General features: G+C 43.9%; 1 protein-coding gene across 1 annotated transcript in view; it reads left to right on the top strand.

Annotated features, from left to right (window-relative positions):
• Positions 1 to 8,443, top strand: part of LOC138353800 (histone-lysine N-methyltransferase 2D-like) — a 33,304-nt gene extending 24,861 nt beyond the window's left edge. The window contains exon 8 of the mRNA XM_069307209.1: positions 8,319 to 8,443. Within this exon, the coding sequence (XP_069163310.1) occupies positions 8,319 to 8,443 (125 nt within the window). The remainder of the gene's footprint in view (positions 1 to 8,318) is intronic.
• The last annotated feature ends 5,576 nt before the right edge of the window (positions 8,444 to 14,019 follow it).

The raw sequence follows: 14,019 nt of genomic DNA, 5'->3' as shown, positions 1-14,019 counted from the left end.
CCCATCGTAACTCAGCTCAAATTGACACTTCAGTCAAACCCAAACAGACTTTAAATAAGTCTAATAAATATAAATCTAAGACTACTCCATCCACTGGAAAAAGAAGTGGTAATGTAGGTACTTATTCGGTGTCTCCTTCTGAGACAACCCACGACTTGTCTACTAAAGAGATCAAGTCAACTAAAGAAAGGAGGTGTCTGTTTTGTAATCAAGGACATGGCACCTACCAATGCTCTGTTTATCCTACTTATAATGCTAGGATTAAAAGGTTGCAAGAAACACACAAGTGCACCAAGTGCATGGGCTCTCATGATCCCAAAAAATGTGTAGTGCAGCTACGTTCCTGCAATAGATGCAACCAAGGTGTACATCACTACGCCTTATGTAGAAAAACTTCTACTCAATCCATGACCACTGGGGAGAATTCCACGAATTCTACCACAGTGCAATATTGCAAAGTGCATCAAGAAATAAATGTACTTGCTACTGAGTCAGGCAATAATACCACTCTGCCTACAGCTCAATTTAGACTAATAAACAGGAAATCTAAAGTTAACACTAGAGGTCTTTTGATCAAGGATCACAGAAAACCTTCATTACACAACAGTTAGTAGAGCAGTTAAATTTAAAACCTGCCAAAAGTGTGAGGTTAAATATTTCTGGTTTCTTGACTAATAGTGGACCTCGTGAATACCAAGTAGTTAAGGTATTAGTGAGACTTGGATCTTCCACTAGTCCAATACAAGCGGTAGTAGTAGATAAACTTCCTACAGACCTGCAGGTCACAGGGTTAGCTCGCACTGCGAAACATCTTAAACGAAACCGCATGAGGCTAGCAGACTACAAAATAAATTCTGACTGCCTCACTGATGTTGGAGTACTTATAGGCGCGGATCATTATTACAAATTTATAACTGGATGCACCAGACAACACGGAATGAATTTGTTGTCATCTGCTGGAGGCAAATTGCTTACTGGACCGGTGCTTTTCCAACAAAATCCAGCGTCAACAAACCAACAATCTAACAACATAATAGTGGCGTGACTGGGCTTGGAACAGTCACCCCTACGTTTCAGAGAAATATCTGAAGGTATTGAGTCGGATCCACCTGTACATCGTCTGTGGGATTTAGACACTTTAGGTATTATCCCTGAGCAACCAAGCCCTGATGATATGTGGACTTACCAGCAATATCTGGATACAGTTGTCTATAAAGATAAACAATATTGGGTAAGACTCCCATGGAAGTTGAATCATCCACAACTTCCAGTTAATTATTTTATGGCAGCCTCACAATTGCAGTCTCAATTAACACGACTACAGAAGCAGCCAGACAAACTGAACATGTATCATCAACTCATCCAACAACAACTCAACAGTAAATTTATCGAAGTTGTTGATAACGATGACCGGAAAATAGGTCATTATTTACCTCATCACCCTGTGGTGAAAGATTCATTGACAACACCTATCCGTATTGTCTTCAACTATAGTGCTAAAGTGAAGCCAAGCAGTGTGTCTTTAAATGAATGTCTCCAAACGGGACCTAGCCTAACACAAAGGCTACATGATGTGCTGTTACGATTTCGCACTGGTATTTTCGCTTATACTGCCGATATCAGTAAAGCTTTCCTCCGAGTAGGTTTGTAGGACGAGGATCGTAACTACACTAAGTTTCTCTGGATTAAGGACTCCACTGGATCCTAACAGTGATATCATCACATATCGTTTTGCCTCAGTATTATTCGGAGCGACATCTTCCCCATTTCTATTGCTAGCAACATTAGACACACATTTGAGGAAGTCAAATAGCCCTTATAAGGCAAACATTAGTGACAACTTGTATGTCGACAATTTCCAGGGAACTACTAATGATCAAACCAATTAGGTAGAAATCTACCATGAGGCTAACCGTGAGATATTAGGAGCCAATATGCCACTACAGTCATGGGCCTCAAATAATGAATCATTAAACCAGGTAATCGAGAAAGAATTTCCAGGTTATCAGGTGCCCAATCAATTAAAGGTTCTAGGCGTGGAATGGAACACAAGTACTGACGAGATGAATGTCAAGTCAGTACAAACCGATAACTCAACCCTTACCATGAGAACATTGCTCTCGTTTGTCAGTCAACCATTTGACCCTTTAGGCTTACTTAGTCCTATATTAATAAGGGGCAAACTCCTAATGCAGGAGTGCTGGCAGAAACATATGGGATGGGATGATCCGTTACCAAGTGAGTTACAAGCTAAATGGCAGATACTCTCAACGGATTTTAATCAGTTAGGCGTTTTGAAATTTCCTCGTAATGCTTCAGGACCAAACTTGCCCACAAATTTGCACGTTTTCTGCGATGCCTCTGGCAAAGCGTATGACGCTGTAGCCTACTTAGTTAATAGTGCACAATCAATTTTGCTCACATCTAAAGCAAGAGTTGCTCCCATTAAGAAGAGATCTTTACCTCAAATGGAGTTGACTGCATTGCTGGTGAGAGTAAGATTGGCTCATTGCCTGGCAAAGACACTCAATAATATCCACTTTGGTGAGATTGTCGTGTGGTCAGACAATGAGGCAGTCTTACAATGGGTAAGAAACAACAACAATAAGACTCCCTACGTCAGTAATTGTGTTAGGAAATTCATGAGTTATCTGTTGGATATAAATTCAGACATGTTCTTACTAAGGACAATCCTGCAGATTATTTATCTCGAGGATTAACACTAAAACAACTTATCAAGTCTTCGCTGTGGTTCAATGGACCTTCATGGCTTGTTGGTGGTCAGTGGCCCAAACAAAAGCCACAAGTGATAGTGACCAATATCACCACTCCCATGAAAGAACCAGAACCTCAACGAATCTTAGCCATTGATCCTCACAATTATTCTAACTTAAGTAAGTTATTAAGAGTGACTGCACATGTGTTTGACTTTCTTGCTAAGATAGGAATTCGACATAAGTTTCCCAATCCTATCCTCTACTGGATCAAGCGTGCACAACAAGAGACATATGGAAGCGAATATGAAAATCTTCCAGATAAATTAACTAAGTCTCTAGGTATCTGGTATGATGCCAACACTCATAATATACTAAGGTGTGGAGGACGTTTACTTCATGCAAAAATTGATCTGGACACAAAGAATCCAATTCTTCTACCACGTCACCACATCATCACCAAACTTCTAGTTTTACATCACCATCAATATGGTACTTTACATGGTGGAGTGTTAGATACTCTCACCGACCTTAGACAGAAGTACTGGCTTCCTCAAGGTCGTCAGACAGTCAAGTCAATTATTAAATTCTGTGTAATCTGTAAAAGATACGATGCTAGAGTATGTCCTTACCCAGGACCTCCACCACTCCCTGAAGAAAGAGTGGTTCATCTTCGTCCTTTTGAAATCCACTGGTGTTGATTACACAGGAGCCTTACTTCTCACTGGCAACCCAGATAAGATACCAGTGAAAGCTTACATTTGCCTTTTTACGTGTGCTACTACCAGAGGCGTACATTTAGAAGTGACTTCAGATATGAGTGCTGAAGCCTTCATCCAAGCTTTCCGCAGATTTGCAGCTCGCAGATCTTGTCCCAAACTAATGATCTCGGACAATGGTTCCAATTTTGTGGCAGGAGAAGCCTGTCTGCGAGAAGTCTGGAATCTTCCAGAAGTACAGTCAGTCCTGCAGCGACGACAATGTCACTGGAAATTTATAGCACCAAGAGCCCCTTGGCAAGGTGGGTTCTATGAGCGAATGATAGGCACTGTTAAGAAGTGTTTAAGAAAAACCTTACACAGACAAAAAATCAGTTACTACGAACTTCCAAACCATTGTTGTGGAAATCGAGGCGTGAGTCAATAACCGCCCATTAACATACCTGTCCGATGATTTCTCCCAAAGAGAACCTCTGAGTCCCTCACACTTGATACATGGAGGCCTACTGAGCCCTCTCATACCTATAGCCGAAGAGGACCCCATAGACCCTTCACATGTGACAAGAAGTGACTTGGTAGAAAGTTACCAACATCTCTCAAGAGTCATTGACAGGTGGAATGAGGTGTGGACTCGAGAGTACCTCACAGCTCTACGAGAGTACCACTACAGAGCTTCGAGTCCCTATAATAAAGTACAACTTAAACCAGGGGACCTAGTATTAGTCGACAGTGATGGACCAAGGTCAGAGTGGCCCATAGGCAAAATTGTTGCCATTCATCCAGATCATCAAGGTATCCTGAGAGTAGTGCAAGTTTTATGCCGAGGCAACACTACTCTGAAAACTTTAGAGAAGTTGGTACCCCTCGAATTAGCAGAACGAGAGGGTCTGCCAGAGCCAGCTTCCCCAGTAGTTTCCGAGGACAGTAATTCTGATCCACCGAGCAATCGCCCTACTAGAGCTGCTGCTCAACAATGCAAGCGGAAACTACAAGCCTATTACACCTCTGACCAAGAGTAATTCCCTTTACATCCAATTTAAGTAACCATGATGATACTGTGGTGTGATGTCAAGTAACAAATCATTACACGTCACTATGACCCAGGACATTCTCATCACAGTAGATTCTCAGTATTTGAATTGTGTGATTTAAATCCATAATTGTTGTATAGGCTATAAATAACATTATTTATCTAGATGTATCTGAGAGTTTACAGACTTGAGACTTAGTAACATAAACATTACAGGTCATTGCGACACCAGTCACAGAGTTTATTGTAAGCTTTCTTAGTTATTAGCTTTAGGTAATTCATAATAACATGTTCCATTTAACATGAAATCTGCAAGACTTAAGTTTCTTGTATGTCCTTGACAAATACGGGACATTCGTTATGTGTGTACTAACATACTAACATACTAATACTAATATTAATACCAACTTCGGGATGGGTATGTCAGTGCTCCACATTACACATGCGACCCGAAAATTCTCCCCCCGGAGTTATGTTGGAAATTTCCAACATAATACAACACTGTTGTATTATTATTAATTATTACTAAATCTACTAATCACTGTAGTAATTAATATCAACCAACCGTAGAGTTCACATGTACTAATAATTGTATCTGTACAATAAGGCTTAGAATTCTTACGTAACCAGACGCCAGTATTGCGTCAGATTCCATTATAATAAACACATCTATGTCCAGTGTGTCAGAGAATTGAGTTTGATTCTCTAAAAATAGTGGTGTTCTGTGTGATAATTATTTACAGATAACCTGACTCCCAAATAATGCCAAATAGACCGTTTCTAGTTACAACTGTTATCTAGGTAATAAATTTAACGTCACGCGTGAATGCCAGGAGAGAGAATTACATTCATCTCCATTGTTCGTTTACCATCGTAAAACGAGCAAATAATATTATCTAACTCCTCTGCATAATAAACCCGTCATTATCCCAGCATTTCAGTCGCACCTGCCGAGAAATGATATTATTCGTAGTAATAATTCGTGTAACAAATGCTGTTACACGCTGGACGCGGGGCGGGGAGAGGAGAGACTGCCATTACTCGAGAAGACGCCACTGAGAGCGTGTGGAGGAGGAAAGTCGCCACCGTGAGGTGTGAAGAATTGTTGCAGAATATAGCAACTTAGCTGGTGTCAGTGTCACAGGATACATCGTGGTAAATCGTCAACGAGAATTAACTTGACGTTCAGCCTGGAACCTGTTAATTTGTTCCGTGTAGCCCAACGTGACTGGCCAGAGAAGCTCTTCAACATCTAGGCTAGGCTCGACGCCACGTGCTCGTTATTACGACGCCAGAACCTAGGACGCGAGCTTCGGCAAGCCTCAACTTACACAGTGCCCTATTAGCTAAGTATCTTTACTCCCTTTTGATGCATCATTATGGATAGGTTATAGCCGGGTAGCTTGTCGTCACGCCGAGCGACTAAAATAAAACACAGGTTATTATCTGTTTCCACTCTCCATTTTTAATTTCTTGAACATAGATATTTAGCAGCCCAATATGTTGCTACTGAATATATCTTGATTTGCAGCTTGTGTGTGAAGAATTCCCCGAGCTGTCATTTCCCGTGTTAATCATCTCCCAGTGTTCCATGATGAGTTCAGGAGATTCCGAGGATGATTCATGACCGATGTCTTTGAAAACGTCTTCAAGCTAAGACCCTTTTCCGTATTCCATTAATTACATTATCTGTAGTGCATTATTGCTACGGATCACTGTTTTCTGGATTAACACGTGTTTATTATAATCATTAATTTCTGATGTTCATAATCTGTATTCTTATTGGTGACAAATTTATTGATTCTATAATTGGTCATTGGATTAAGTTATTACATAATGAACTGGTGTACGAACCACACTAGTTCCTAGACATATATGAAGTTCTAGTAATACCCCCCCCAATGTAGGTGTTTGAGGCTTTGATTCAATTAAATTATACAGCCCATTAATTATACAAGTGATTATATTTTCTAGTATTTATCCATAGTTACTGGTTCCTCTAGGAATTTTCTAATGATCACATTTTATTAGTTTCCCTCTTTACTATAAAAGCGGGTGGTCCTTCGTAATTGATTTTCATTACATTAATATTTAAATAAATAGAGTCAAGCCCCAAATGTCCCACAATAAGTATCTACATGTTTTGTTCACCATAACTGTACATCTAAGCTTGTGTGGTGAGTTCAAGCAATAAGAGACGTAGCCACATACACAGTCAGCTGGTGGCTGCTGCCGTCACTGGTTCAAGGTCAGACACATTAATATTTCTTCTCCTACAATACTGTTTGTGGTGTTATTACACTATATACACACATTATATATAAGTATCTACATGTTTTATTCACCATGCCTGTATAAATAAGCTGGTATGGTGCCCAAAGACCACAGTGGCCACCAGTAAACAACATGACGATACATGTATGATGTCATGCAGACGATGCACCTCCCACACCAAAATGGCGGTCCCCAACATACTCCTATTGCTGTTATTACAACTTGTTATATATAAGTATCTACATTTGTGTTCACCATAGCGAACCACTAAGCTGGTATGGTAAGTCCAGTCAATAAAAGGTGGCCACTCACAGTCAGAAGACGGCGCTACTACCCCCTCCCTCCCTAAGCATTACTCATCCCACCATGGAGCACCACTAAATATCACCACAATCCTGCTATTATCAGAATTCTGGTCAGTTTTATCACAGTCGAAGATCTTCTGTAATACTATCATCGCTAAATAACAGATGTTACATATATAAACAAATCCACAAGGGCCGTCACGAGGATTTGAACCTACGTCCAAGATCATCCCAGACGTTGCCTTAATCGACTGAGCTACGACATGGTAAAAGAGTTGAAACCAGAAGTTCTACTGAACTTACTTAGATCCTGCAGCCTCTCCGAGACACAAACCATGGTTTTACACAACTCCCCCATGCACACGAGCTATGTCAATAGGTCATTCTACCTCTTCACCCTTACTTCTCTCTTAAAACTCTTTTACCATGTCATAGCTCAGTCGACTAAGGCAGCGTCTGGGATGATCTCGGACGTAGGTTCGAATCCTCGTCATGGCCTTTGTGGATTTGTTCATTGATGCATCACGCTATTGTGATTTCTATGTGTAATAAAGTTACATATATATATATATTGCAACACTTCCCCGCCCTATTGCACCCAAAATATGCCACCTACGATATTTTTTCCCGTGATCAGGGGCATACAAATGAACACTTTTATAAGACGAAAGTATTTTATGGATTTTTGTTGTTGTTGCGCCTGTGGGTATTGAAGCCATTACGACCCTTAGCGGCCCAAGGGTTAAACATCATACAGTCTACAATCGAAATAAGTTAACATAAAAAATAAATTACTATATAAATTAAATAAAAATTAAAAAATAAAATTCATTAATATAAATTGCTAAATAAATAAATCCCACAAGTCCGTTTTCCCACAGAAAGGGCCGAGGCCTCTTATGAGAAGTCAGTCAACGAGCATTGCGCCGACCAGACGACACCGGCTCCGTAGGAAGCATCGGCTCAAAAACTGGCACCAATGGCCCACCGCGACTAGAAGAACCCCGAGCCCTGGCACAACCCTTCTGAGAAACCCGAGAACACCCCCCCCCCCAGGAGAACCAACAAGTCTGACATATGATGACAAGTAGATGAGGCTGCTTGCAGAAACCGAGTGACAACAGCTTCCACAAACAGCAATGGACAAAAAGTTGATGAAAACTTAAGAGCCAGGGCCCAAGCGGAATCTAAGGAGAGAGCAAGCACGGCCTGGCAGCACGTTAAGCAAGAAGCAATGAACAGAGAATACCGCCACCCTGTGAATCGTCGCAAACAGCTTCAAGAATGCGGCCAACACTAGTTGCCGAGGCCAGCACACCAGATGAAGGCCCAGCCCTCAACGCCTCCACATCTTCCCCAACCCAGTCCGAGAACAACTCGAGAAGGGAAAAAGAGGTATAAAACCGGGGCCAAATGCCCATGAGCGTGCAAGTCCTCAGCCACCAAAGACGCCGAAATGGTGGGAACCTGTACATGCAGCTGTACAAGGCTAACATCCCGAGGAAGTGCAGGGGCGAACAGGCATGCATTAAGGCACTCAAACTTGCCTCCCATATAAGCCTGCAAAACGGTTGCAGCCTCCTGCCATTCAACCGAGCGGGTCTGACACAACCTATGCCACACACTCTGCGAAAAGAAAGGGCAGTCTGCAAGCCAGGAAGACTCCAGGATCTCATAACGCACCCAATATGGGGAAGAAGAACCGAACTCAAACGAGGACGAATCCATAAACAGAGACAAAATCCGGGTCTCGCAGGAGGTAAGCTGCAATAGCTTCCCGAACCTCCTTAGGCTAGATTCGAGAGGCAGAAAACCTCCGGAATGATGAAGCTGAGGAATCCAAGGGAACCCGGAACCGAACTCGGGAAGGAGCCGACCCCAATTCATACTCATGCTGGGAAGGGGGATAAGAAAACATCTCCCCTCTGCAACAACAAACCCCACAAAGAGGGCACCAAACCCCAAACGAGATCAAAGGGGGGGCCCAAGGACCCCCCCCCCCAGATACACTTCTCCACAGGTTCCAGGGCAGAGCAACCCCTCCATATCAACGGCAGCAGAAAAGAAGGGGGGTCTGCTGGTTGAACCCAGTAGCCTTGGTAGGAGGAGCAGGCTAGAATGCCTCCATCTCTGACTCAAATGGGGCAGCCCCCAAAGCTGCCCTGCTTAATACCTGCTTGATGAGATTCTGGGAGTTCCTTTACTCTCCAAATCTGGCCCGAGGCCAGGCTTGACTTGTGAGAGCTGGGTCTACTAGGCTGTTGCTTGGAGCAGGCCCACATATCCAACACAGCCCGATTGCTCCGGCACTCCTTAGAGAAATTTATTTAATTTTGTCTTAAAGATGTCCACAGTTGTTCCGTCAATATTTCTAATACTCGCTAGGAGGGTGTTGAAGAACCGTGGACCTCTGATGTTTATACAGTGATCTCTATGCCTGTGGCACCCCTGCTCTTCACTGGTTCTATTCTGCATTTTCTTCCATATTGCTCATTCCAGTATGTTGTTACTTTACTGTGTAGATTTGGGACCTGGCCCTCCAGTATTTTTTACGTGTATATTATTTGGTATCTCTCTTCTCTCCTTTCTAGTGAGTACATTTGGAGAGCTTTGAGAGGATCCCAATAATTTAGGTGCTTTATTGCGTCTATATATGCCGTATATGTTTTCTGTATTTCTTCTATTTCCCAATTGCCCCGTCAACCGGGCGAACCGCGAATGGCTCGACGCCCCTTATGAGAAGCTGGCCGACGAACAGAGCAATCACCGTGCCGACCAGACGACTCTGGCTCTGAAGGAAGCATCGACTCAGAAGCTGGCATCAATGGCCCACCCTAACCAGCAGAACCCTAAGCCCTGGCACGACCCCTCCAAGAAGGCCGAGAACGGATACCCCGGAGAACCAACAAGTCCGTTATAGGATGACAACTAAACGAAGCCACCTGCAGAAACTGGGTGACAGCAGTCTCCGCAAACAGCATCGGACAAAACGGCGACGAAAACCTAAGAGCCAGGGCCCAAGTGGATTCCAAAGAGAGAGCGAGCACAGCCTGATGGTACGCAAGGCGAGAAGCAAAGAGCAGACACACTGCCTCCAGTATAGGTGTAAATAGCTTCAATATCGCAGCCGATGCCCAAGCCTCCGAGGCCAGCACACCAAACGAAGGCCTGACACTCAATGCCTCCACATCCTCCTAAAGACAGGACTCCTCAGCAACCAATGATACCGAAATGGTAGGAACCTGCACGTGCAGCTGCACAAGGCCAACATCCCGAGAGAGCACAAGGGTGAAAAAAGCACGCATTAAGGCGCTCAAACTCTTCTCCCCCCCCCCTAGGTAAACCTGCAGAACGGTAGAAGTTTCTCGCCACTCAAGCGTACGGGTCCGACAGAACCATTGCTATGCCCCCCAACGAAAAGAATGGGCAGTCTGCCAGCCAGGAAGACTCTGGAACCTCCAAATGCCACCCAAATGGGGAAGAAGAACCAAATTCAAACAAGGACAGATCCATCACAGAGGCGGAATCCGAGTCTCAGAGGTGTTATGCAGCAACAGCCTCCCAAACCTCCTTTGGTGAGATTCGAGAGGCAGAAAACCTCCGAAATGATGAAGCCGAGGAACCCAAGGGAACCCGGAGCCGACCCCAATTCATATTCATACAGGGAAGGGGGGTAAGAAAACCCCTCCCCCCTGCAACAACAAGCCCTGCAAACAAGGCACCAACACCCAGGCGGGGTCAAAGGGTGGCCCAAGGCCCCCCACCAGGTCAACTCCTCCCCCAGACCCAGGGTCCCTCAAGTGCCCAGGCTGTGCCCAGTACCCCAGGGCACAGCCGTCCTCCATATCCTCTTCTCCTGAAGAAAAGGCAGAGTCCAGGGGAAAGGCTGAAAAGAAGGGGACATGCTGGTTGGACCCAGAAAACCTCTGAAGCAGGAACCCGACTCTAGTGCCTCCGTCCCCAACTCGAATGGGGCTGCCCCCGAAGCTGACTGAGTCTCATTACCAACTAAACCCTGCCAAGACTTCAAAAGCCTCAGACATTTGGGAGCTGGAAGAAGGGGGGAGGGGATGGGAAGGGGAGGTGCAGGATGAATAACATGGGAAGGACCAGGGAGCACGGATTGAACCAAAGTCGAAGCGACTAATACCCCCAGGTCAGGGGTCCCAATAAAAAAAAGCAGGGCAGCCGCCGGGGATCTGGATGGAAAACTACCCTAGCGAGTTGCAGAAACCTAAACCTAGCATGCAATGCAGATGCTGCCTGAACCCTAACTGAATTGTCACCAGAACAGTACTGGAGAACAAGCAGAGAACACGACTCGCAAGACTCTGGGTCAAAGGTGTTGTTGACCCAACAGGCAGAATGACAGAGGCAAAAGTGATGACTGTCACCCTGAGATAAGGGCACACAGCAACCTTCAAATCTGCACGAGGTGGGCTGGAACTCAGAAAATGCATCAATAGGTCCACCGAGCCTTGAAAGTGTTTTCGAAGGTCAGTAGGCTGACTGCTTCGGGAAACCCGGGCAAGGTGTTGCTAACTGGTTAAGACCCAAAGCTAACAAGAAGGGAGATCAAACACTGAAACCCCTGTAATGTGTACATTCATGGGGGCCACCAAATTATTATAAGTGGAACTATAGCCACACCAGGCAAGGAAAATAAAAACAAAAAGTAAAACACCAGCGTTGAATGTAATGAAACGCCATTTTCTGGGTGAGACCCAGAGGCTCCCCGGAGCTTACTAGGCTTACTGCCAGGGTGCTTAAAGAATGCAAAGAGGAGCTTTGTGACCCACTGTCAACCATATTTAATAAATCAATAGAGTCAGGAAGAGTGCCAGAGTTTTGGAAAGTTGCTAATGTGATACCAGTTTTCAAGAAAGGAGATAGATCACATGCGTCTAACTATCGACCAATTAGCCTAACGTCTATTGTGGGAAAGTTACTCGAATCTATAATAGCAAATAAAATTTGTCTTCATCTTGAAAAACATAAATTAATAATTGAGTCGCAACATGGTTTTATAAATGGCCGTTCATGTTTAACAAATTTGTTATCTTTTTATTCTAGCATAGTTGAGGCAGTTGATAGTGGTAAGGATTGTGATGTGTACCTTGACTTTAGCAAAGCTTTTGATACAGTGCCACATGAAAGACTGATTAAAAAGATAGTCCCATGGTATTGGGGGTGCTATATTAAGCTGGATTAGGGCATGGCTATACCAAAGGAAACAAAGAGTTAGTATAAATGGAATCAAGTCAGAGTGGGAAAATGTTGTAAGTGGAGTGTCTCAAGGCTCTGTCCTGGGACCTTTGTTGTTTATAATATATATATAAATGATTTAGATTCAGGTTTGAGTAGCATCATTTGCAAATTTGCCGATGATACGAAAATCGGTAGGGAAATTAATTCGGAGGAGGACTCACTATCACTTCAAGTTGATCTAGATAGGGTTTTGAAATGGTCAAAGGCTTGGCAGATGCAGTTTAATGCTGATAAATGTAAAGTTCTGAGGTTAGGTAATGATGATAGAGTTACAAGATACGAGCTAGATGGTGTTGAGATTGCGAAGTCGGATTGCGAAAGGGATCTGGGAGTTATGATTAGTAAGAATTTAAAACAATAGGATCAATGCATAAATGTTCGTAATAAGGCAAATCGGTCACTTGGATTTATTTATCGCAGCGTTAGTAACAAGACACCTGGTGTGGTTCTCAAGCTATATCTTGCTCTAGTTAGGCCCCATTTAGATTATGCAGTTCAGTTTTGGTCGCCATATTATAGAATGGATATAAATTCACTTGAACGTGTCCAGTGTAGGATGACTAAGTTAATTCCCCAAATTAGAAATCTTTCATATGATGAAAGATTAACAAAGCTTAAGTTGCATTCACTGGAAAGGCGAAGAGTTAGGGGTGACATGATAGAGGTTTACAAGTGGGTGAATGGACATAACAAAGGGGATATTAATAGGGTATTAAAAGTATCAGCACAAGACAGAACACGAAACAATGGGTATAAATTGGATAAGTTTAGATTTAGGAAAGACTTGGGTAAATACTGGTTCAGTAACAGGGTTGTTGATTTGTGGAACCAATTACCACGTAACGTGCTGGAGGTGGGGTCCCTCGATTGTTTCAAGCGCGGGTTGGACAAGTATATGAGTGGGATTGGGTGGTTATAAATAGGAGCTGCCTCGTATGGGCCAATAGGCCTTCTGCAGTTGCCTTTGTTTTTATGTTCTTATATGCTAATGTTAGACTTTGACATCAGTCATGTGTATGGAGTTCTATGGGCCTACCGGGGACCACGAGCCAGAACTTGGCCCACTCAGAAAAGGCAAGGGGAGCAATGGCCTATAGAAACCTCCATGTGGTTGGAAGCATTGTATGTCTGCCATCGATCAGGTTAGGCACCCAGAAAGGTAAGCATCCCAAAACAAACCCCTATTCTGGTGAAATTATTGCTACCACAAGCCGAACAAGTAGATAGAACTCCCATAAAAGAAATAAGCAAAAAATAATGTCACACGTCGCTGTCTGCGCAGCTCCTCCCTCCCTGGGAGAGGGAAGAGGAAGCCCCAGACCCCTCACACCGGCTATCCACTCTTCAGTTCTGAGGCTGGATGTCAAAACACGCGAAAATAACGCCGACTGGAGGGAGGAAGGGATGCCGGGGAGCCTCTGGGTCTCTCCCAGAAAATGGCGTTTCATTACATTCAGTGCTGGTTTTCTGAGGGGATCCTCTTCTGCTCCCCGGACTACCCACAGAGGAAAAGAATAGGGACTTACCCGGGAGGCGGTCGTTGCTCACTCCTCAACCCGAAGTCGAGAACTTGCTGCAACCGCCAACCCAAAGCGACACAGGCCTGACTAGGCCCAGAGACGTTCACAAGGTAACGAGTAGCCAGGACTCTGTTCGACCGCCAAAAACCCCGTGCCCAAATGTCAGCCCAGGACATGTTGCCAAAGACG

The sequence above is a fragment of the Procambarus clarkii genome, chromosome 59 (assembly GCF_040958095.1).
Source record: "Procambarus clarkii isolate CNS0578487 chromosome 59, FALCON_Pclarkii_2.0, whole genome shotgun sequence".
In the NCBI taxonomy this organism is placed as follows: Eukaryota; Metazoa; Arthropoda; class Malacostraca; order Decapoda; family Cambaridae; genus Procambarus; species Procambarus clarkii.
Note: the sequence above shows the minus strand (reverse complement) of the source record. Positions and strands in the feature narration are given on the sequence as shown.